Source organism: Aquarana catesbeiana, linkage group LG06, assembly GCF_042186555.1.
Source record: "Aquarana catesbeiana isolate 2022-GZ linkage group LG06, ASM4218655v1, whole genome shotgun sequence".
NCBI classification, from domain to species: domain Eukaryota; kingdom Metazoa; phylum Chordata; class Amphibia; order Anura; family Ranidae; genus Aquarana; species Aquarana catesbeiana.
In genome coordinates, this window is record NC_133329.1 from 132,236,382 (window position 1) to 132,262,439 (window position 26,058).

The window sequence follows — 26,058 nt, forward strand, 5'->3', positions numbered from 1 at the left end:
ATAGTTCATATTACCAGTGTCTGCCCGTTTCACATGTACTTGTATTCTGAATTTCCTGAGAAGTTACCCTGTACCCAAGGTCAATATTCATCCCAAAGCATGGCATTTTTATAACAGTGACAGATCTGCTGTTAAAGGCATAAAACTGTTCTACGGCCTTCTACAGGCCAAAACGTCGTTCACTAGATCATCCTCCATGCAGAAGTAGGAGGCAGACTTTAAAACTCAGTTCCTCCCTTCGCAATGGTCAGTAGCTTTTTGTTCTATTCAGAAATCTACTCATTGCCTCAATCACTGAGAACTAGCTTTCAAACTTATTAGCAGATGGTATCTTACCCCTCACAGGACTGCTAAATTCTCCCCTTACCATTCCCCATTATGTTGGCGTGATTGCAGGCAATTGGGTAACCTTCTGCTATGCTCATGCCCCAATATCACAAGCTTCTGGTGTAAAATCTTCTCTGTGATAGTGGAGGTGACAGGAATTCTAGCCGCTCCTAATCCAGCCTTGGCAATCTTAAGTTTAGGAATTAATAGATTTCCCCCCATTTATAGTTCAGTAGTCTCACATATTTTATTGGCAGCACGCGCCTTCATAGCAAGGTACTGGAAAGCTAACTTGGCCCCAAACCAGTCGGAGGTGGTAGCTTTGGTACAGCAGAACTACACTCTTGAAAGACTGCTCTCACTACGCTCCACTACTTTTGTTAAATTAACTACTTCATGGCGAATATGGGTAAAATGGTACAGGATGTAATTGTTGTTGCCTACAATACCCTAATCTGCACTGTGCTGGTATAATTTGTAAATTTTGATTATACACTATTCTTTATCACTCTGTAAGAGGCTTTTTTTCCCTTTCTTTGTACTTCGCTGTCATATGGTGTAGAGGTCGACCGATATATCGGTCGGCCGATATATCGGCCGGCCGATATATCGGCCGATATTTGGCGTTTTTTACTTAATCGGCATCGGCCGATTGTGCTGATAAAAAAGGCCGATTGTAACTTCAGCTGTGACTTGCAAATGACTTCTGTAATAGAGTCAATGCAAGTTGTCTGAAAGTTATCTTCTCTCCTCCTCTGGGGGCAGCCTGCCAAGTCTGATAAGAAGATACATTGTATCTCTTCAGGTTCTTTTTTATCAATAGACTGAACTCCCTGTAGGAATTCTCAGTTTAACCATTTAAAGACTAAATCTTTTCTGACACTTGTTGCTTACAGGTAAAAATCCAGTATTTTCTGCTAGAAAATCACTTAGAACCCCCAAACATTATATATATTTTTTTTTAGCAGAGACCCTAGGGAATAAAATAGCGGTTGTTGCAATATTTTATGTCACGCGGTATTTGCGCAGCGGTCTTTCAAACGCAATTTAAAAAAAAAAAAAATACAGTAATGAATTAAAAAAAAAACTAAGCAGTAAAGTTAGCCCATTTTTTTTTCGTCCAAAAGTTTTGATTACCTGTTTTTGTGTATTTAATATTTAAGATAGGTTTTTTTTTTTTTTTTTTTTTTTTTTCTAAATTATACATACAAGTGAACTGATTGGAGGTTTGTTTTGTTTAATGTTTAAATGTAAAAAATTTTCTGTATCACTTATCACTTAAGGTTGCTTTCACACTGCAGCGGGCATGCGTTGATGGTAAAACGCTGCTAGTTTTAGCGGCGCTTTACCGTCATTTTAGAGGCACTATTCGGCTGCTAGCGGGGCGCTTATAACCCAGCTAGCGGCCGAGGAAGGGGTTAAATGCGCCCCTGAAGCGCCGCTGCCAAAACGCTTTGCAGGCGCTTCGGCAGCGGTGCGCATTCATTTCAATGGGCAGGAGTGGTGGTATACACCGCTCCAAAGATGCCGTTTGCAGGACTTTTTTTTACATCCTGCCAGCGCATCGCCTCAGTGTGAAAGCACTCGGGATATCACACTGAGACTGCAGGGGAGCCGTTTTACAGGCACTTTACAGGCGCTCTTTTTAGCCCAAAAGCGCCTGAAAAACGCCCCAGTGTGAAAGGGGTCTAACTGTTAGATTTTATGAGATGAAGGGGAAAAAAAAAAAAATCGGCCAAATATATCGGCCCAAAAAAAATCGGCATCACATATCAGAATCGGCCACCGCGATTTCTAAATATCGCCATCGGCCAGAGAAAAACCCATATCGGTCGACCTCTAATATGGTGTCATTTTCTCCTTTGTACTGTGAAACTTTTTTTAATAAAAATGTAAAGAGGTAAAAAAAAAAAAAAAAAAAAAAAAAAAAGCCAAACCGAGAGCAGCACATAGTCTATTCAAAAAGTCTTTTAGAGGTCTTTTTGCACCCCTTTATTCCCCAGTAAAGCAGAACAGCAGAGTTTTCCCCCACAGATGTATATTTAACACTAGGACAGCTTTGGGAATTCAGCCATGTGGCAGCTCTGTTCACAGACTTTCCCACCTGTACAGGAACTTCCTGTTTTATAAAACCACCTATGGCTTTCCACACCACAAACCCTTTGCCCCCACCAACTAATCACTATGTTTGTTAAATCCCAACTCCAGGCCAAAAAGTTATTTTCCTGTGCATTGGGGATTTGCCCGCACTACTCGAGTCAGCTGCTCATTTTGTCCAGGGGGAAAAGAAAACTGTATGCTTACCTGGTTCTCCGCTCCACCGGTAAACCGTGCTGCCCCACGATCCAGTGGTTGACTGGTCCTGACATCCTCATGTCTAGAGCAGGTCTATGGGTGTGATGACGGCAGGAACAGTCCACCGCACAAGACTGATAGACCGTGGGGGGGGGGGGGAGCCACAGGGACTGGTCTTGTGCGAGGGAGGATTGGAGTATTAGGTAAATAAATCTGCCTTCCCCAATCCCCCAGACCAGGCGTCTCTAAACTTTCTTAACAAAGGGTCGGTTAACTGTCCTTCAAACTTCAGGGGGGCCAGACTGTGGCCAGTGGAAGTAGAAAATGTCCTGGTGTCAGTGGGAGTACACAATGGCCCCCTCATTGGTATCAGTGGGAGGAATAGTGTCCCATTGTTGGTATCATTGGGAGTAATAGTGCCCCATCCCTAGTGTCAATGGGAGTAATAGTGCCTCATCATTGGTATCAATGTGAGGAATACTGCCCCTCTGTTGGTGTCAGTGGGAGGAAAAGTGCCACATCATTGGTGTCAGTGGGAGGAAAAGTGACACATCATTGGTGTCAGCGGGAGGAATAGTGCCACATCATTGGTGTCAGTGGGAGGAAAAGTGACACATCATTGGTGTCAGCGGGAGGAATAGTGCCCCTTTGTTGGCGTCACTGGAAAAATTGTTCCACGTCATTGGTGTCAGTGGGAGGAAAAGTGTCCCATCAATGATGTCAGTGGAAAGGTTAGTGTCCCATCATTGGTCTCTCTAGCAGATACCATGCCCCACTGTCACTGACAGTGGGGGTAATAATGCCCCAAGGGCCAGATAAAAGTAAACAAAGAGCTGCAGTTTGGAGACCACTGCCCTAAACAAAAATGAGCAATTAACCCAAGCAGTACAGGCGGGAGGGGGGGGGGAGTTTTGCGTGGAGTTAGGCTTTGAGAAAAAAAAATAAGTCAGCAGTCTTGGGTCATAAAAAAAAAAAAAAAATCTAAAAAAAAATAAACTCTTTAAAAATCAAATTAGCAGCCCCCAAGCAGTCTCCCTAAAACTTACTGATAAGCTCACCCATCTATTTTTACTTCGTTGCTTATTTTAAGCCATTTTGGTTAGCAGGATTTAAACCATCTTATAAGCCATTTTTCCCTGAGCGATAAAAGACCACTGGCTCCTTTTTCTGCTCTGGTTCTGCCCACAGATACCAGCTTACTGGAAGCAAATAACGTTTTTGCGTGAGGTCATAGGTTCCCCGTACAATCGACCCTTGATTGTGCCTGCTTGGGTTCTCCTGAGTTTATTTACTTTACTTAATTTATAAACATATACCTGCATACAGTACCTTTTGTAAAACATTCAAAATGTTTTAAAACCCTATTAAAGCTTATTAAATAAAAGGTAGATGCATGCAAGAGTGAGAAAAGAGCATATAGTATGTAGTTAAATTTTTCCCCAGTCCTAGCCCAAAGTACAAGGCTTCAGAGAAGGGCCACTGGGCTCTGTGAGGGAGCTGCCACCTTCTTGGTTTGATTTCTTCCAAGTCAGACCAATAGTTCTACAGACAGCAAAGCTTACACTTCTTGCTGATTGCACAGCTGTAGTTGTAAACTATCAAGAGAGATGGGTTGATTGGCGCTACCTAGAAAACCTAAATGCTAATGCATATTAGGGAAAACCACAAAAGATAGTTTTATAATAGTACAGTTATAGAATTACACACTAATGCTCATATCATCACAGTCAGTAGGTAAGAGGAATACCCCGGTGACTGGTAAGGAATGGGTAAGAGGAATCCTAGGATCCCTAAACAATAAATATGGTTGAGTATTTTTATTGTGTGTGTGTGTATGTATGTGTGTGTAATATAAATATATATATATATATATATATATATATATATATATATAATGAAAAAATGTATAAATAAACTTAATAATATAAAGTAGAGTGATATATATGTAGATTGCCTAAGTTGGTGCAGTGTATTGACAGAGATGTCCCACTCTGTATGTATTAATATACACTGTGCCAACTATATAGAACAAATGCAAGCAATCAACCAGTTAGGTACACTCTAAATTATATCAACCACACAGGTGCAATATAAGTCATACAGTAAGGCTGGAACACAGCGTATGCTACAGTGAATATATCAGAGTGATGTATAATAGTCCCATAGGCTTATATCTGCATCAACCACATCCATATGTTTACATAAATCAAGCATAAAGTGTAAGCCATATAGGTACATTACAACTCATATAGTGAAGCTTGGACCCAGCATATGCTGCAGTAATTAAATCAAAATGGTGTACAATAGTCCCATAAGCTTATGTCTGCATCAGGTCAGGATCTCCCAGGGGTGACTTTAGTGCTTAAAATGTTGCCAGGTGACTTTTGTGCTCCCCCTTCTGGTTTTCTACTCACCAACTCCTGGTACCCCTGCAGGGGTAATGGGCATGTAATGCTTTAAATGGAGATTGTTGCTCCCTGTTGTTTGTGGTGGATGCCTCGGGTGTATCCTGGCTGATGGAGGTGCTGCAGTGCCCTCATACATCAAAAACATAAGAAAAGGGCTTCCATAGTGTAATAGCGTAAAAAAAAGTCAATTTATTTATAAAAGCATATAACAAAACAAATATCCAAAAAAAAACAAAACTGTATATTCCTACCCAGTTGTACACTGGGACAGGATGACAGCGATACAGGGGAATGTTCTGTCATCAAGGAAGTTGGTTTAGTCTTTGGACAGACGGATTCAACTGTGACTGAGGAATGGGTCTGGGGAGGAGTTCTGGGCACTTTGTCGGTGGATTGGCCCAGATGAATGTGGTCTACTGACCTGATAAAACTCCTGGCAGACATTTCATGGACTAATTTTCAAAGATCTTCTATCCCAAAGGGTGGTTTCCATTCCTCTCTTATGCCACTGGCTTTAACAGCATGGCTAGTTCTGAAGGAGAGAGGCATCTGAGTCTTTAGTTCCTACGATGCTGAAAGCAACAAAGTCTACTTCTTGCAAAGTCTGTTATCAGAACTGGAAAGTGTACTTTAGACCCCATTCACACAGGGGCAACACGACTTGCAGGTCGCCTCAGCGAGGCGACCTGCAAACGACTGCCCAGGCGATTTACAAAACGACTTCTGTATAGAAGTCTATGCAAGTCGCCCCAAGTCGCCCCCGAAGTCGTACAGGAACCTTTTTCTAAGTCGGAGCGACTTGCGTCGCTCCCCTTAGAACGGTTCCATAGCACAGAACGGGAGGCGACTTGTCAGGCGACTAGGTCGTCCCTGTGTGAATGGGCTCTTACTCAGTGTGAGTCTTGGGCTGTCCATCCAAAGAGTTTTAGAACAGGGTTTTGCAATCCGCACTATCAAGGGTCAGGTTTTTACCCTTTCTATTTTGTTTCAGAGACTGTTTATCTCTCTCTTTGATTAGCACCTTTTTGTAAAGGGGTTTCTCTCCCATGTACATCCTCCCTGTCACTTCCCATGTGATTCTATAGGATATGAATTTTGTTTTCTCTGCACTTAAGAGACCGTCTTTTTGTACCTATTAGAGACATTTTTCTCTCTACTCTTTACCCACAATGTGGCATTCCCTGTAGCCATCATCTCTGCAAGGTCAGTCTCTGAACTGTCGGCCTTATTCTACAAGGAACCCTTTCTGGTTTTGCATAGGAACAAGGTGGTGTTGAGGCTCAGGAATCCTTTCTTGTCTAGGGTAGTTCCTTCCTTTCGCCTCAACCAGGACATTGCTCTTCTGTCCTTCAGTTCCACTCTAGTTCACCAAAAAAAAAAATTTACTGTAAATGTTAGTCGAGTTATTATCTCACAGCCACTACTTCTTTTGGACATCCCAAAGGTTAAAGACTTTCTGTGTTCTTCGAAGTACGAAAAAGAAAATTATTATCTTGTAGTCTATTGAAGGACACATATCTCACACTCTGTGTTTCTGATCATGCACTATGCTCTACTTTGATATAAAATTGAGACATGCTGGTAGTAGAAGAGGTTATCCTGGACTGGCCTACAGCTTTTATTTGCCATTGTCCAATCCTCCCATAGGCAGCAGTATAACTCAAAGGTTGAAGACTTCCTGTGTCTCTCAATGAATTTCAAGCAAAGGATTTTACAATGAGTACAAAATCCTTTTCTTTTTCTTCTTCTACTTTTTTTTTTTTTTAATACTTTGAAAGCTGCAGAAAATGGCTGAGACACTAGGGCAGTTTTATAATATTTGTGCTGTTTTGTTTTTTTGTTTTTTGTGTGAAGTTTTTTAGATTATGTGGCTGTTTAAGGATGTAAGCAATGTTTCTTAACCCTTCTTACAGACCAGGCCAAGATGTTTGTGAAGGTATTCAGTGAAATTGACAGGATGCCACAATTGCTGGCCTACTATTATAAATGCCACAAGGTATGTACTCTTCTCTTTATGGCCTAGTGTTACTGTTCATGTTTTCATCTACTAGAAATTCTTTCTCCCCTCTAATGTGTAGAAATTAAATGGTGTTTATGTTGTGGAAGTCTTCCCTTTGCTATGTCTCCAGCCTTCAATCTGACAGGTTTTCCTGACTCATTAAAGTGGTTGTAAACCCTTACAGACCACTTTGACCTACAGGTAAGCCTAGATTTAAGGCTTACCTGTAGGTCCAAGAAAGATCTCCTAAACCTACACGGTTTAGGAGATATTTGCAAAAAGACAGGCACCGCTGTCTACCGCGCCTGCGCGGTAGACAGCGGCATGCAGGCGCGCTGAGCATGCCGCTGCTAACGGCGATATGCCGTTAGTGGCGGCTCCCGTGCACATGCGTGGGAGTGACGTCATCGCGGCTCCGGCCACTCACAGCGCCGGAGCCACGATACCCAGAAAGAAGATGGGCGCTCCGTAGCAGAGGGGACAGCTGTGACATCGCAGGCTCCTGTGTCAGGTAAGCGATGCATAGTAGCCCATTATGCTTTACCTTTGCAGGGAAACAAAGAGGAAGTAAACCCATCAGGGTTTACTTCCTCTTTAAAGCCAATCTGCTGGAAAACTCCCCCCCACTGCAAACACCCTAACCTATTCTCACAAGCTTAAAAAAAACACCTAATACCTTTTTTGTACTCGCCTAAAGCCAGCCATAGACTGTTTGGATCTCGCCATATTCAGCAGGAACCGGACGAGATTGGAAACCATGTACGGTCAGGCCCAGTGTACCCAAGTTGGGCACAACCGGTCTGTCGGATTTTGCATGCGATTATTGCCAGTAACTATAGCCGCTAGCAGTAATCACTGTGCATTCACAATAGCTCCATGGGAGGGATTCCCTCACTGACTGTGTTGATAGGGGAGTCGAGCGATTTTCTTTCCTGCAAACTGTTGCAGGAAAGACAATCTCTTCATCTATGGCCACCTTTAGTCACTTGTTGCATGAGCCACTGCAGCTCCTCTTCTGCTTCTGGTAAAGACTGGTCATTCACTGCGAAAGTCTGAGCCCTCTATTGACCTGTTGCTGCCTCTCATCAGGACATCAGCACATTGCTGGGGTCTTCTAGACCCTCCTGATGGTCAGTCATCGAACTGGTGATGGTTCCTGACCATCAAACACCTTTTTGGTCTTCCTGACCATCAAAGACATCGCAGTGGTATGCGTAGACATTGACCTTTTAGCTCTGTGTCTTTCCTTGCAGCTCCCTAGCTGCGCTTGTCCCTCCTGGACATCCTCTCAGGCTTGGGCCTTCTTCTGTCCCAACCTGACCTTGATTCACGGAAGCATCCCACATGGCTCCCCTTAGACACACTGACCTCCCTCAGGAGGGTGGGCCCTGAGCTCTAACTCTGGCCCTATTATGAAGCCAGCACACACCTGAATAATCAGTGTGCTTGCTTCTCTCAAAATATGATGTAAACCACCATCATACAGAGTAGCACGGGGTCCCCCTGCTACACCCTTTTACTACCACCACTGTATGTGTAACAATAGCAGCCACATATTTACCTTTTATGAGAGCTGGCTTCTCTCTGTGTCTCGTGGGAACCAAAGAATCATATTTGTTAGGGTCAGGTTCCACCTAGCTGTTGCCATAACTTGTATCATGCAGATAGTCTTTTACTATACCCTATTGTGTGTCTGCTGTCTTTGATGCTTAATGGTAGCTACAGCCCTTTGTTGATATCAAAAGCCGCAACTTGAGACCCCCCATATCATGAAAGACGGCCACCATTGTGCTAGAGGTTTGAATGTAGAGTTTACCTAAGTATGACTCTAAACTTTTTTCTTTTCTTTTTTTTATTTTATGATTAGGTAAAGCTGGTGTCTGTGTGGCAAGAGTTGTGTCAGAGTGAGATGTCCTTGGATCGACAGCTGATGGATTTCTATGATACCTTGATAAGTGCATGGCACACACAGCTCCAGTGGGTCTCCCAGGTATGCCCAGTACACCTGACTTGCCTTCACTGAAGAATATATACCGTAAATATTACTATCAGAGAATGTGCAGTGTCTTTAAGGAGTAGCACTATGCTTAAAAGCATTTTGAATCAGCATTTTAGCAACAGTGATGGGAATTAAAGAGCTGCTCTAGTACAACAAGTAAGACGATGTGAATTGCTCCATTTTTTTTAAATGTGAGCTTTATATAACCTAGTGCAGTGTTTCTCAAACTTTTTACAGCCAAGTCACCCTTTAAAATTATGCATTATTTTCTTTGGGCACCCCATTCTAAAATTTAAACACAACTAAACTAAAAAGTTTTTACATAACCCAGCAACATTCACACACCCAACATTAGAGGTAATTTATCCTTCCAAAGCACACTGGCACTGACTAGTATTCCAATGTTTCTCTTCTCCCTCACTCGGCTAATATGACTCCAGTGCTGATGGAGAGGGGCAGGGAAGGTTAACTTTTTAGACAGTAACACTCTTTATGTTTACTGCATTGTTCTTTCATATTTTGCCTTTTCCCTTTTTAGGAGGTTAGGTCTAGAAGATTGCAGTCTGCATTGCAGGAATGTAAGAGAGATATACATCTCTTTTGCCCTTCACACTTCAGCTTCTAGAGCCATATATTTATTACAAGTGTTTTCCTTTACCTCGAATGCTGGATGTATTCTACATCTGTTGGCTAATAGACAGAGAGCTCATTCTGAGTTACTCATGAAAGTCATGTGGCAGAATGCAGGCAGTTGAATATACTTATTATGACAAAGTGGCCCTCTCGTTGCTTGCAAAGTGAAAGCACTTTATACCTGAAAAAATATGTATTCTTTTCCTTCAGAAGTAACCGATGATAAAGCTGATATGAGGTACTGGCTATGTGGGGTTAAGTTCACTTAAAAAAAAAAAAATAAATAATGCACATCTTTTTGCAGGTAAAAAAATGTACATTTATTATTTTTCTACACTGGAGCCTGAAAAGCATTGTAAAGCATTGCATGGTCAGCAGATCATGGGTGCAATGCCAGGATCCTGCAGACTCTCAGTACATTGTCTGCCCGTACCTCTAATACAGGTTGAAAGTTGCTTAAAGAGAAGGTCCGCCCACCCCTGCAAAAATTAAAAGTCAGCAGCTACAAATGCACTAACACTTAAAGCAAACACTATTACTCATCCAGGTAAATTATATACAATGTAAAAGAACAGGCTGCTGCTATAATATCAATCAAATCATAAAACATAAGCCTTAAAAGTTCATCTCCAGTGATCCATAAAGCTAAAGCAGCGCTCTTGAGTATGTTACACCCAAAAATTATGATGATACACTCTGTGACAAATGAGTCCAGCTGAAAATTATGCTCTGCTGAATGTTCGTTGGGGGATTATTGGATGTGTAGTAATAAAACCTTCAGCACACAGCGTGATTCCACTCCCCTCAGAGTTTACACTCACCAGATCAATATAGGGTAAAATGCTTGTTCGGTATGTCTTTCCCATTTAGCAGTCAAAATCCAGAGAGGCAACACCATCGATATTTCAGACAAGTTACCTGAACAGTTGATTCATATCCTTCAATAAGCTGTTCATTCAAACTCTGGTACCGCCGCCAATCTTAAATGGCTCATAACATAGGGAAAAAAACAGTCCTCATAGTGTGAACCTGTTTGAGTATTTATTCCCATAAAATAGCCCCCCTTTCCATATTGCACTTACAAGAACAAAAATTAAAATTTGCAGCCAATGGTATTACCAAAAAGACTGTACAGCATGACACGATACTCGCTCACCGATCCTAGGATTCTCGTCCGTGGTGATACCCGGGTGGAGATTGGGGCAGCTGACAGATTCACAAGCCTTGTGGTCATGCCTAGACGTGTTTCGTCATTACAACTTTTTTAATAGGCGTGGCAATATGAAACAATATTAATCCCTTCAGTAGCCGCGCCGGACTCCTCACCGATTCTCACCGCAGGTCACTGGGGTTGCACAGACAGTTGGGCACAAAATACTGGACCCATGCAATAATATAATATGTAAACCCAGCAACACTGGCAAGGGTCACAATATTCATCTAATGCAATCGTCTAATAGTACTACAATCCTTGTTTATTACATTATCATTTTTACATGGCAGATACATGATCCATAAAATAAAAATCATAAAACGTCTCAATGAATCATAATGCAGCAAACTGTTAAAAAGATTAAAATGCCACAGAGTACCTATACCATATCTAATCTTACCATTTATTACTTGATGCATAGGTAGGATTCAAATCTTAAACATCTCAATAAATGTTTGCGTAAACAAACTGAGGATTACAGCATGCCTTTTAGGCTACAACTTTCAGACAGCTAATGAATTTAACTTCAATAGGATGCCCAGGCTAATATAGCCATTGCGTATATGGAAAACATATCCTTATTTAACCTAATCATCCGCCTCGGTTGGAGGGTATCCATGAGACAGATCCATCTGGTCTCACTCTTTGATATCTCCCTTACCATGTTGGTATATATATATATATATATATATATATATATATATATATATATATATATATATATATATATTCTATATCCAACATTACTCCAACTTTTTTTATTCAGGCATATTGAGCCAACCAATATTTGTTTTGGTTTCTATATGTCTTTTGGCTTATTTTTCCGTTTTAGTGTATTACAAACGGATCAGGTTAAAAGAGGTGTTTTTGTAATTCCTTTTATATTTAAGTCTAATATATGACTAATTTGGTGTATATATAGAGTTTATACTCATCTGAATATATGTACATATGTCATGACGATGAGTGTTCGTTCACTTCCACGTAAAGATTATAGCAACAAAACATCCGCACTTAACATTGTGGTATGATTAGGTTAACTAAGGATATGTTTTCCATATACGCAATGGCTATATTAGCCTGGGCATCCTATTGAAGTTAAATTCATTAGCTGTCTGGAAGTTGTAGCCTAAAAGGCATGCTGTAATCCTCTGTTTGTTTGAACAACCACTTATTGAGATGCTTAATATTTGAATCCTACCTATGCATCAAGTAATAAATGGGAAGATTAGATATGGTATAGGTACTCTCGTGTGGAGTTTTAATCTTTTTAACAGTTTGCTGTATTTTTATTTATTGAGATGTTTTATGATTAATGCTTTTCATTTTATGTATCGTGTATCTATTTGTCATGTGAAAATAATAATGTAATTAACAATGATTGTAGTAGTATTAGATGATTGCATTAGATGAATATTGTGACCCCTGGCAGTGTTGCTGGGTTTACATATTATATCTTTGCATGGGTCGAGTATTTTGAGAGTGGAACTTTGTGTGACCCACGGTGAGAATCAGTGAGGAGTCCGGCGCGGTTACTGAAGGGGTTAATATTGTGCAGTGACTAGGGCTATAAAGTTACACGTCCAATCCGTATGGCCACGCCTATTGATAAAGACGTAATGACGAAACACATCTAGACGTGACCATACAGCTTGTGAATCTATTGCCCCGATCTCCGCCTGGGTATCACTGCGGACGAGAATCCTAGGATCGGTGAGCGAGTATCGTGTCATGCTGTACAGTAATTTTGGTTATACCATTGGCTGCAAATTTTTATTTTTGTTCTTGTAAGTGCAATATGGAAAGGGGGGCTATTTTATGGGAATAAATACTCAAACAGGTTCACACTATAAGGACTGTTTTTTTCTCTTATGTTATGAGCCATTTAAGATTGGCGGCGGTACCAGAGTCTGAATGAACAGCTTAACGAAGGATATGAATCAACTGTTCAGGTGACCTGACTGAAATATCGATGGTGTTGCCTCTCTGGATTTTGACTGCTAAATGGGAAAGACATACCGAACAAGCGTTTTATCCTATATTGATCTGGTGAGTGTAAACTCTGAGGGGAGTGGAATCACACGGTGCAGTGAAGGTTTTATTACTACACATCCAATAATCCCCCAACAAACATTCAGCAGAGCATGTTTTTTTTAGCTGGACTCACTTGTCACAGAGTGTATCATCATAATTTTTGGGTGTAACACACTCAAGAGCGCTGCTTTAGCTTTATGGATCACTACAGCAGCTACAAATACCTCTGCTACTGACTTTTAATAATGGGACAGGACACTTGCATGTCATGGAGTCCAGCGATGTCGGCACCACAGCTGATGTTTCCATCAGTTGTCGGGTGCTGCTGCTGCCACCATTGCGGGTAAGGGAACCCGGCAGTGTAGCATTACGGCTTCACGCTGGGAACCCTACCCTACCCCCCACTTCCACTTGTTGTAAACCTGGAAGAGGAGCACCATCTAGCAGATCAGTGGACCACAGTGTCGGATCACAGGTGAGTATTGCTTTAAAAGCTGCATTTTTTTTATTCTTATCTCTACCAATCATCTCTTTTTGTTTGTTCTTGCTTTAAAAAAAAATGCTTTGATGACTTTAGGAGTCAAATTTTCTAAAGGATTTGGTAATTTTGTTCCTTGAAACCTCCCTTTTCATAATATAAGATCCTCCCCAGTTAGATTCCACTTGCTCCACAACACATTTAGATAAACATGTGGAATCTAAATGAGGTACCTTTTTTAAAAGTTTAATCATAATCTGTGTCTTTACCATTATGTATTATAACTATCCTTTCTTAACCAAGGTTCTAACTCTCCCTTTCTGACACCTCATTCAGTGGAACCCTAGGGTTCTTCAAGAGGTTACTAGAGGGGTTCCTTGAGCAATGAGCAGCTTCTGCTGAGTAACCACTGGCGATTATCTTCTTAGCTATCTGTAAGGGGGAGATTTTTCCCACTGACCACAGATGTAATGTGCATTCTTCCCAGTGACCATCACATCAATGTGCTGTGAGCTGTAGATATAGCAATTATTAGCAGGGGTTCCCTGAGCCTAGAAAATTATTTCAAGGGTTCCTCCGTGTTATAAAAATTTGAGAAAGCTGGTCTAATGGTTCTTTCCATATGCAACAGTGTTCAAGGATACTGTAGAAGGAAATTAACCAATATCCTTTAACATGTAACAAACTATTAGGTAATTATCTCTCTTCAGTTTGAGAGAAACTTACCTAAAATTTGCACAGTTTGTGCCATTTTGTACAATCATAACCACAACATATAACAATGTTTGGAGTCTTGCTGTCATTCAAGTGTTGTTTGTGTGTATCATCTATCACATCAGATGATTTTATTGTTGTCACAGGTATTTAAGAAACCTCATGAGGTTGTGACGGTTCTGTTGATCCAGACCCTGGCTGCCATGGTACCATCTATTCCTGTGTGTCTCAGTACAGCCATGGAGCGGGCCAACCCGGAGCACAAGCTCAGCAATTTGTTAGAATTGTATGAGGCCACGGGTCACTTTGCTAAAGCTCTGGAGGTGGCCATGCTGCCTAGCATAGGTAAGTTCTCCTTCCTACCTGACTGGTAGATACTTTTTCACTTCTGTTATGTTCCTTTCAACCACCATTCGTGAAAGCAAAGCTGTAGGTAATCTCCATACTATAGCTCGCATAGGACTGTGGACTCCTCTGCTTTGATTGACCTAATGCTGACACATGGGTGAGTCTTTTTACCTTCGGCTGGAAGCACTCCAAGGAGAGGCGGGGGGAAGGAAGGAAAGGTAAGGTAAATATATACTGCATGTATGGGCACTCTGTTGGGTTTTTAACACAACAATTAGTGCTGCTGAATATAGCCAGCAACACTAATTGTGTTCTGCCAGCAGAGATAGCTTGGCGCCGGCAAAAAAACAATAGCCCTGTGGGAGGGATTCCCCCATCAACACTGACTGTGCTGATTAAGGGAATCTAGCAATTTTCTTTCCTTCCACCTATGGTGGAAGGAAAGAAAGTTGCATATTCTATTGCTGGCCTTATTAATCATGCTCCCTAGCGGTCATAAATGTATTTATTATCGGATAATTAGATCACTAGTCATTGAGGGGGTAGATCTCAAATGAGGCAGCAAAGTCTTGCACCTCTTCTAAGATGAGTGTGACCACCACAGAGACAGAACACAGTACAAGGAATGGTGACTAGAAACAATGCTGGTGACTAGTCCTTTGCCCTCAGCTTGCCTTTTTTTTTTTTTTTTTTTTTTTTTTGGGGCACAGCTTCCACAGTACAGACCCTGTTTAAGAACATTGGCAAACACCAACTGGAAATGTTTAGTAATGCCATGCATGTTGATGGTTATTAGGAATGACTCGTATATCCCTAATAAAGTAAACTCTATACTTATTTTCATATTTTTATGCTTGTTTGTTTATTGCATTGGTGCAATTAGTCCTTTTTGTTCCATTTACTTCGTGCTCCGTTTCTTCTTTAAGCACCTTGTTCTTGGCTCTCCAATATTAGCATAGGAAGTTGGTCTGTAGTGTTGGCTGAAGTCCACTGTATAAGGTATCGGTCTTTGTTTACTTTGTAGGCACTTGACTCTACCCCCCCCCCATGTGTAAGGTACTACATATGGAGCTGCCGTGTCCGTAACAATTGTGTCATTTGAGCCAATAGCTACAGTATATTAAAATTAGCAAGGAACTAATGATTTCTTGTACAAAGGGTAAGGTCCCCTTTGTGGTAGATATCTAGCTCCCTCGCCTCTCCTCAGTAAGTAGACACATCAATAAGGTATATCTCCCTACTTCAGTGATCCTGAAGCAAGATCTTTGTTAAAAATTGGCATTTGTCATTCTTTTCTTGTTTTATATGGATAGCTTTTCCCCCAGTTGTCTTCCAGGTCGGGCCTTGAGAGATGGAGCTCCTCCTCACACACAGGAAACACATTGCCATTAATTTCTTTAAAAGGCGGTCCCTGGTCAGTCTTAGTGTTTCCTCTGTCCGGGGGGAGACATGGTGCCAAAGGACCTGAGGGGCTCCATCTCCCAAGGGCTGACCAGGACAGAGATCCTGCAGGTGCAGCAGCCATAGCACAGGTAGCGTGGACTGGAGTGGAGCCTCTGAGCGGCAGGGGGTCAGTGGACCTTACTGGAGACATTGTACTGGCGTGGAGGAGGACGGGTATGCGGCCACGGGCAACCCTCCTTAGCAGCGGGCAGGTGGTGTCCCGGATTTCAGCTCTCTCTGAGCCCAGGCACGGAGATAGGCACCGATACATTGTCCCCTTGACTGGCTCTGGTGGGGGGGGGCGTGTACCCGCGGCCAGAGGCTGTTTGACCCGGAAGACGCGGGGCGTCACTTCCGGGGGCAGACGGCGTCATTGGCGTGCGCCGGGGAAGCTGGTCCAGCCCCCTTAAAGGCGCGGAAAGCAGGAATGGCCGGCTGGTGTCGCTTTTGGCATGGACGTGGCTGCAGTGTCAGCGATTTGTGTCAGCAGAGTCAGCAATTTGTCACGAAGGTTCCAGGATGCAGGAGGAAGATGAACTCTCATCTGCCCAGGCTTCCATGGATGCAGGGACCAGCGGGACACAGATAGGCACCAGTGACTGACCTTATTTTGTCCATATAGGGAACAGCAGGCTAGTTGGTGGTGGTCTCTAGCAGGCTGGGGCACTACAGGTGGTTCAGGTGTCACTGGGAGTGCACACTGGCTGAGTAAATGCTGATGCCTTTTTCTCACCGCCATGGGCCCCTGTGTTTTATGTTTTCGCAAGCAAAGCCCTCTAAAGACCCAAAGCCCACTCCCAGGAAGTGGTGTGCAAAATGTGCTACCGAGATGCCCTTGGGATACACAGAACCACTATGTCAAGTTTGCATTGACAGACTAGTTGAAAAACTGATACAATTTACACAAAGATTTTTGGATCCGTGAGGGATGACATGGCTACCACCTTTTAGGGATCTTAAAAAATCCATTGCAGAGGTAAAACCTCCAACAGCTCCCTCTGGAAGTTCCTCTCCCATAGCCTCACCAAGATCAGTCGCCTCAGGATCACAGGAGACGGCGAGGGAATGAGCGGGTAGCAGCGTGGTTAGCGCAATAGCCACCGACAGCTCAGATTCAGAGCAGAAGGATGGGGGAGAAGAAAAGAAGGGGCCCAAGTACAAATTGTCCCTAGAAGACGTAGAGGACTTGCTTGGGGCCATATATGAGACTTTGGAGACTGAGAAAGAAAAATAACTTCCATCAAAACGACCTGATGTATCAAGGTCTTAGGAAGAAAAAGTCGAAAGTATTCCCGGTCCACCAGGTGATGTCGGACGTCGTGAGGAATGAGTGGGCAGACCCAGAAAAGAAGCCCTTCTTTGCGGCTAGTCAAAAGAAACTGTTCCCTTTCAGTGATGATCCACGGGAAGTGTGGAATAAAAATCCTAAATTGGATGCGCCACTATCCAAAGTTTCCAAAAAAAACTTAATTGGCCTTTGAAGATATGGGGCATCTTAAAGATTGCATGGATAAGAGGTGCGACATTATCCTAAAGAGAGCTTGGGAAACAAGTGTTGCCAGCCTGAAGCCGGCACTCGCCACCACGCAAGGCCATAAAGATATGGATGAGAGAGTTTAGAGTGGAGGAACTTGACCGGCCTGCACAGAGTCCTGACCTCAACCCAATAGAACACCTTTGGGATAAATTAGAGCTGAGCCTGCGAGCCAGGCCTTCTTGTCCACATCAGTGCCTGACCTCAAAAAACAGATTGGACTGAATGTGCAGTTAAAGTAGAGCATAGTAGTTCAAAAAAACATGATACATCACCCAATCTGGCCGTTTTTGGCTACCTCAAGTTGTAAACTCATGACAGGCTTGGTTGACATAAATCTACTAGGTAATCAAGCAAATGGAAATGCTCAGTTGGTTGCCACCGGAAGCAGCCCTATTTTCTTTTAATTCAAGCTTCCTTCTATGCTGACATTCTTTGCCTCCACCTTATCTTTTTTGCTGACATTAGCAATTTACACAAGGCTTTTACTGAATGCTGTGTTGCCTGAATTACAACATATGTCTGCAGTAAGTGAATGGGTGTGCATGAGTCACATTTTAAGCAGATTTATATTAGCAGTAGCAGTTTAGAAAGATATAATTAACTAAAACAGCGGCAAAGGAAAAGTTTCATGTGCTATACAGGAAAGCAATGTTTTAGATAACACAGCTATAAGGACTGCAGGCATTCAAGCATGAAAAGGGGGTGGAGATGCAACCTCATTCTTATGCAGTAAACCTGGTGGATAAAAAGTGAACCTGACTGTCAATTCACAAGGGAGAATACACTTGGTGTTTGATTTGGGGGGGCATACCAGTTCGGACAGTGGAAATGGTGTGACTCTTTGTGCCTATTGCATTCCTTATCAATATCAATCAAAGGGATGGAGGGTAAAGCTGTTCCTTGCCTAGTGCCCCATTCTGCCTTAATCTGTCGCTGTCCCCTGACACCTGTGTTGGCCCATGCATCGGTTACCATTGTTGATTAGGTCTTCAAAAAGCTCTGCACTATTCACACACCTCCAGCATGGGTTTATAAAGGGTTACAAAAGGAAGTTTTCTAATTTATGTGATTTTTCTATTCTCCCCATTGAGCCTTGGCTGTGTGGTCTGCTCTTTTGGGTATTCCAAAAATACTTGTGGATTGTGATATTGTCATCTTAATGTCCATATGTACATGCAACAAGCTGCACTGTTATGCCCTGTACGCACGGTCGCATTTTCCGATGGAAAATGTTCGATGGGAGCTTGTTGTCGGAAATTCCAACCGTTTGTAGGCTCCATCGGACATTTCCGTCACGCAGAATTTGAGATCTGGATCTCAAATTTTCCGACAACAAAATCCGTTTGTTGTATCGTGTGTACACAATTCCGACGCACAAAGTTCCACACATGCTCGGAATCAAGCAGAAGAGCCGCACTGGTTATTGAACTTCATTTTTCTCGGCTCGTCGTACGTGTTGTATGTCACTGCGTTCTTGACGTTCGGAATTTACGACAAGATTTGTGTGACCGTGTGTATGCAAGACAAGTTTGAGCCAACATCCGTCGGAAAAAATCCATGGATTTTGTTGTCGGATTGTGTGTACGGGGCATTACTCTGAGCTCCCACTGCAGAGAAAAGGTCTTCGTTCTGTGCATAAAATGGTTCATCTCTGTGAATGAATGGAATTGTCTTTCAATCACAGTGCAGCTCAGCACAGGCCCAGATATCACTGCTCAATAAATCCACTTCCATTTTGGACAATGTCTGACCCTGTGCTGAGCCATCTATAGATACTTTCTTTGTAGCGGAAAGCTCTGAACAATGGGCACCTCTTATTTGGTCTAATGACTAGTGATGAAGATCCCAAACTTATTTTGCTGTAAAGCTTAATCTTAATATATTAGATGATAAAGTAAAGAATAATGTAGAAAAGCTTCCCACTCTAATGCCCTGTACACACAACTGGTTTTGCCGTCGGAATAAACTCTGAAGGCTTTTCCGACGTAATTCCGCTCAAGCTGTCAACGCGGTGACGTACGGCAGCACTAAAAAAAGGAAGTTCAATATCCAGTGCGCCACCCATTGGGCTCCTTCTGCTGATCTCGTCGGAACAGCATACAGACGAGCGTTTTTTCCGATTAGTAATTGTTCCGTCTGAAAAATATAGAACATGTTCTCTATCTAAGTCCGTCTGAATTTTCGACGGAAAAAGTCCACTGGGGCATACACACGGTCGGAATATACGATGAAAAGCTCTCATCAGACTTTTTCTGACGGAAATTCCGACTGTGTGTATGCGGCATTACACATATCTAGGGAGTGTGTAAATTGTCATGTCTGCCAACTGGACAGTTATCACATGATGAGCACTGGAATCCTGGAACAGTTGATTTATCAAATTTGGGGTTGGACTTCAGTATTTTTTTCTCATACCTCTTAGTGATACTAAACGCACACTGTTTATTTACATAATCCCTGCTCTTGCTGTATACGGATGATGGCACTGTAATTAAAACATTGAAGTACCTTTTTACTAATCGATATGCAGCAGTCACATGACCCAACTCTTTCCTAGCCTGTCTGCAGGGAAACATAAGCAGGAGGAGCTTCTAGTCATCTGCTGCTGGTCACGTGTTAAAAAACAGCATTTGGAATACAGAGTAAAAATACATTTTATCTATAAACTGTTTTAAATTAGTATACAAATACAGTGGGTAAAATAAGTATTGAACACGTCATCATTTTTCTAGGTAAATATATTTCTAAAAGTTGCTATTGACAATACATTATCACCACATGTCGGTGACAACCAATGCAATCCATACATACAAAGAATCCAAAACAAATACGTTCAAAAATGAAGTTATGTGTAACCAAATGGAATGACACAGGGAAAATGTATTGAACACGCTAACTGAAATCTATTTAATACTTCGTACAAAATACTTTTTTGGTAATGACAGCTTCAAGATGCCTCCTGTATGGAGAAACTAGTCACATGCATTGCTCAGGTGTGATTTTGGCCCATTCTTCTACACAGTCTTCAAATCTTGAACGTTCCATGGGCCTCTTCTATGAACTTTGATCTTTAGTCCTTTCCATAGATTTTCTATTGGGTTCAAGTCAGGGGATTGGCTGGGCCATTCTAGCAGCTTTATTTTCTTTCTTTGAAACCAATTGAAAGTTTCCTTGGCTTTGTGTTTGGGATCATTGTCTGAAATGTCCACCTTCATTTTATCTTCATCATCCTGGTAGATGGCAACAGATTTTTATCAAGAATGTCTTGGTACTTTTTTCCATTCATCCTTCTGTCAATGATATGAAGTTTTTTTTTTTTTTTTTTTCCAGTACCGTAGACCCTGCCCCAGACCATGATATTCCCACCTCCAAGCTTGACTGTTGGTATGGTGTTTTTGGGGTGATGTGCAGTGCCATTTGACCTCCAAACATGGCTTGTATTATGGCATTATGGCATTGAAAGAGTTCAGTTTTGGTCTCATCTGACCAGACTATATTCTCCCAGGCATGTCTAAATGTTGTGCAGCAAACTTTAAACAAACTTCAACATGCTTTTTCTTCAGCAATGGAGTCTTGCGTGGTGAGCGTGCATACTTGCCATGACGGTTGAGTGCATTACTTATTATTTTCTTTGAAATAATTGTACCTACTAATTCCAGGTCATTCTGAAGCTCTCCACAAGTGGTCCTTGGCTCTTGGACAACTCTTCTGATAATTCTTTTCACTCCTCTGTCAGAAATTTTGCGAGGAGCACCTGGTTGTAGCCAGTTTATGGTGAAATTATGTTCTTTCCACTTCTGGATTATGGCCCCAACAGTGCTCACTGGAATATTCGGAAGTTTAAAAATCCTTCTGTAACCAATGCCATCAGTATGTTTTGCAACAATAAGGTTACAAGGGTCTTGGGAGAGCTCTTTCCTTTTACCCATCATGAGATGTTTCTCCTTGGTAATGAAACACCATTTTATAGACCATCAGTTGAGACTGAACCAGCTGATATTAATTTTGCACTGACAAGGGGGCGGGATTGCTTTCGTATTACTGACAGATTTCAGCTGGTGTCTTGACTTTCCATTCCTATTTTCACCTCCCCTTTTTCATGTGTTCAATACTTTTTTCCCTGTGTCATTCCAATTTATTACACATAACTTCATTTTTGAACTTATTTGTTCTGGTTTCTTTGTATGTGTGGATTGCATGGGTTGTTACCGACATGTGGTGAAAATTCCAAGTCAATAGCACCTTTAGAAATATATTTACCTAGAAAAATACTTGTACTTATTTTACCGCTGTATATATAGAGCATGTTAGACATTAATCATCTGTTGACTGTGACCTGGTTTCTGTGTTAGGGGAGCACAATTTGGTGAAGTTGGCAGAACTGGTAGAAGCTGTATATGGAGCCTATAAACCTTTCCAGCTGCAGTATGGTGACTTGGAGGAGTCTCATCTTCTTATACAGATTAGTGCCATTCCATTGGTAAGTAAAACCTTTCCTGTTATGGCGTGTATTATTAAAGGCCAGCCAAACTAAAATATGGCATTTCGGTTGTAAGTGTACTGTTAAGCTGAATCCCATGCTGGCTTATACAGTTGTGCTCATAAGTTTACATACCCTGGCACAATTTGTTTTCTTGGCTATTTTTCAGAGAATATGAATGATCACACACAAACTTTTCTTTCACTCATGGTTAGTGTTTGGCTGAAGCCATTTATTATCAATCAACTGTGTTTACTCTTTTTAAATCATAATCACAACAGAAACTACCCAAATGACCCTGATCAAAAGTGTACATACCCTGGTGATTTTGGCCTGATAACATGCACACAAGTTGACACAAAGGGGTTTGAATAGCTATTAAAGGTAACCGTCCTCACCTGTGATCTGTTTGATTGTAATTGGTGTGTGTGTGTGTGTATAAAATGTCAATGAGTGTCTGGACTTCTGACAGACCCTTGCATCTTTCATTCAGTGCTGCACTGATGTTTCTGGGTTTTGAGTCATGGGGAAAGCAAAAGAATTGTCAAAGGATCTGTGGGTAAAAGTAGTTGAACTGTTAAAAACTGGAAAGGGATATAAAAAGATATCCAAGGAATTGAGAATGCCAATCAGCAGTGTTCAAACTCTAATCAAGAAGTGGAAAATGAGGAGTTCTGTTAAACCAAACCACGGTCAGGTAGACCAACTAAATTTTCAGCCATAACTGCCAGGAAAATTGTTCGGGATGGAAAGAAAAACCCACAAATAATTTCAGGTGAAATACAGGACTCTCTGAAAACATGTGGTGTGGCTGTTTCAAGATGCACAATAAGGAGGCAGTTGAAGGAAGATGGGCTGCTTGGCCGAGTCGCCAGAAGAAAGCCATTACTACGCAAATGCCACAAAGTATCCCACTTACAATACGCCAAACAGCACAGAGACAAACCTCAAACCTTCTGGTACAAAGTCATTTGGAGTGATGAGAGTAAAATTTAGCTTTTTGGCCACAACCATAAATGCCTCATCTGGAGAGGAGTCAACAAGTCCTGATGGAAGGTACACCATTCTTACTGTGAAACACGAAGGTGGATCGCTGATGTTTTGGGGATGTGTGAGCTACAAAGGCACAGGAAGTTTTGGTCAAAATTGATGGCAAGATGAATGCAGTATGTTATAAAAAAATGAAAATACTGGAGGAATATTTGTATTCATCTGCCAGGAAGCAGCGCATGGGACGTACTTGGACATTCCAACATGTTCGTTAACTAAAACAATTTAGTCGACAAAATTAATACTATTTTAGTCGACTAAAATACGACTAAAACAATTGAGATGACTAAAATACGATTAAAACTAAAATGGCATTTTAGTCAAAAGAATAAAATGGGACTAAATCTAAAATGCCATTTTAGTCAAAATACTAAAACTAAATTGAAATTTGACTTCAAAATTAACACTGGTCTGTAGTGCATGTTAATACCTCAATACCATAAATAATAACATATTAGATTTTTCACTCCAGCAGTATATAATGAGTTTGGAAATTGTAGAGAAATGTTAACTAATGCATTATAATTTAACCCATTCGATTTTAGATGACTAAAATGAGTTTTAGTCGACTAAAATGTACTGGAGATTTAGTCGACTAAATACGAAACCTCTGCGGTTTTTATTTTTTGCACTATAAACAAAAAAAGAGCGACAATTTTGAAAAAAACACAATATTTTGTACTTTTACTATAATAAATGTCCAAAAAAATAAATAAAACACAAATTTCTTTATCAGTTTAGGCCAATATATAATCTTCTACATATTTTTGCTAAAAAAAATTGCAATAAGCGCATATTGATTGTTTTGCGCAAAAGTTATAGCGTCTACAAAATGGGGAATAGATTTATGTCATTTTTATTATTATATTTTTTTATTTTTTTTTACTAGTAATGGCGGCGATCTGTGTTGTGTTTTTTTTTTTTTATCAGGACTGTGACATTATGGCGGACAAATCAGACACTTTTGACACTATTTTGGGACCATTGACATTTATACAGCGATCAGAACTAAAAATAGCCACTGATTACTGTATAAATGTCACTGGCAGGGAAGGGGTTAACATTAGGGGGCGATCAAGGGGTTAACTGTGTTCCCTAGGTGTGTTCTAACTGTAGGGGGGATGGGACTGACTGGGAGAGGAGACCGATCGGTGTTGCTACTTAGTAAGAAAACACGATCTGTCTCCTCTCCCCTGAGAGAACCGGGATTTGTGTGGTAACACACACACTTTCCCGTTCTCGTTCTCTCACAAGCGATCACGGCTGCCCGGCGGACATCTCGCACGCCTGCTATGACGTCTTAAAGGAGAAACGTATAGCTACAGCGATTTGTGCAGCCGAGCCAACCTGCCGCAGTAAAACTGCAGCGGCTGGTCATCTAGCGGTTAACAGGGTGGTCTTTTGAGATAAGGTAGAAGTGGTCGATGCATTTCGTGAGAGCACTTGCTTCTTCAGGACCTCCTATCTTGTATAAGGTACGGTAGAGACAAGTTCTAAAGGCAAAAATACATATAGAATCACATAATATCCAATTTATAGTCCTGAGAGCGGGTGCTCTCGTGAAATGCATCGACCACTTCTACCTTATCGCAAAAGATTACCCTGTTAAACAATCTCCATGCCTCTAATGGGGGATGATTGGTAGTATGAATGTTCTTGACAGATGTTCTTGGTAGATGTTTTTATCTGAGCCTTTTAACTGTATGAAATAAAGAATTGTATTAACTTTTAATATATGTGCAGTATTGGTGTCAATTGGAGGGGTAGTTAAAATCCTTGGATTTATTTGCTTACTATTTACCCATTGGGATGAAACCCTCCACTGGCCTTGTGATTCTGGGAATCTCACTCTTACACACACTATAAATCGAAAACCCTGGTTAGATGTCATCATCAATTTAATCAGCTACTTCTGAAGTCGGACATGGGATGACTGTAATCTGGTTTTCAGCCAAATTACATGACGATTGTATTTCTATGGTAGCAATAACCTGCTAGTCAAGTGTAGTTGGGGATGGAAAATTAACTGGACAAGTAAAAACAGTCCTGATAAGTCAATTCCTGCTGGCGACATCTCACTTTACCAACCCAGCAAGTTAATGGAGCCCTTTGCAGTTGGCTTGCCTTGAGTGAGGTCAAATTGAGCAATCACAAAGGACTGCTGTTGTAGTCCGCTTATCTACCATGATCATTCTAAGACCAGTTGATGGTGTGACACTCTCTTGTTGGATTCCCCATCATTAAAATAATGTTACGGGGGAATCCACTTGTGACAATGGCACTTTTGTTTGAGTCTTGTGAAAAGGGGCAAAGCTACAAACTGCTTTGCATAGCAAGGAAGCAAAGTGTGAAATGGGTGTATTTCATGTATTCAACAGCTGCCTGTTTTAACCATTATCCTGACTTACAAGTAGAACCGGTGCTTTACAGTCAGATAGATCTTACTCTAGACATTTATGTGTTTTAGGAACATGGGGAGGTTCTAGACTGTGTCCAAGAACTCTCACACTCAATATCTCGGCTTTTCAGCCTGGCTTCCGGCGCTGTTGAGCGTTGTATCAAACTGACAGATGGTCTTGGAGTCTGCGGTCTTCTGCAGGCACTGCAAGCTTTATTTAAAAAGTGAGTATGACTTTTCCTTGGAACATCTGTATGTAAAGTATCAAATGCACATAGACCATGTGACAGAAGAACTCAGAGGCATTAAGGAGTAAAAAAAATAGATAGCCCTGTGCACAATATCACAGTTATTATAACCAGTCACACATAAAGTGAAGCTATTAACATAGTTACCAAGTCTATTTTGAACACCTGGCCACAACCCTCAGAGTCCAAAGACATAAAACAAAAAGCGGTGGGGGGAAGTTGGGTGTTTGGGGTGTTGAAAGGTATGGGGTAGCAGGTAAGGATTTTATGATCTGATCTCTTGAGTAGAAGCTCACTATGTGTATCCCAGACCTCATAAAATTTACAATGTTGTGCAACTTACAGCACATATCAAAAAGCCACTTCTTTAGTTTAAATAATTATTAATTAATGTTTTGCTTTAAAGGAAATCTTTCATGAATCTGGGCAATTTTGGGTATATGAATAGAAAAAT

The 26,058-nt window shown here is 41.4% G+C and overlaps 1 protein-coding gene across 1 annotated transcript in view; it reads left to right on the forward strand.

Moving 5' to 3' along the window:
* The window catches only part of LOC141148931 (conserved oligomeric Golgi complex subunit 7-like), a 72,734-nt gene that overhangs the window by 15,490 nt on the left and 31,186 nt on the right, over positions 1–26,058 (forward strand). Inside the window, exons 6-10 of the mRNA XM_073636823.1 lie at positions 6,944–7,026; positions 8,897–9,019; positions 14,247–14,445; positions 21,781–21,908; positions 25,426–25,580. Of these exons, the coding sequence (XP_073492924.1) occupies positions 6,944–7,026; positions 8,897–9,019; positions 14,247–14,445; positions 21,781–21,908; positions 25,426–25,580 (688 nt within the window). The remainder of the gene's footprint in view (positions 1–6,943; positions 7,027–8,896; positions 9,020–14,246; positions 14,446–21,780; positions 21,909–25,425; positions 25,581–26,058) is intronic.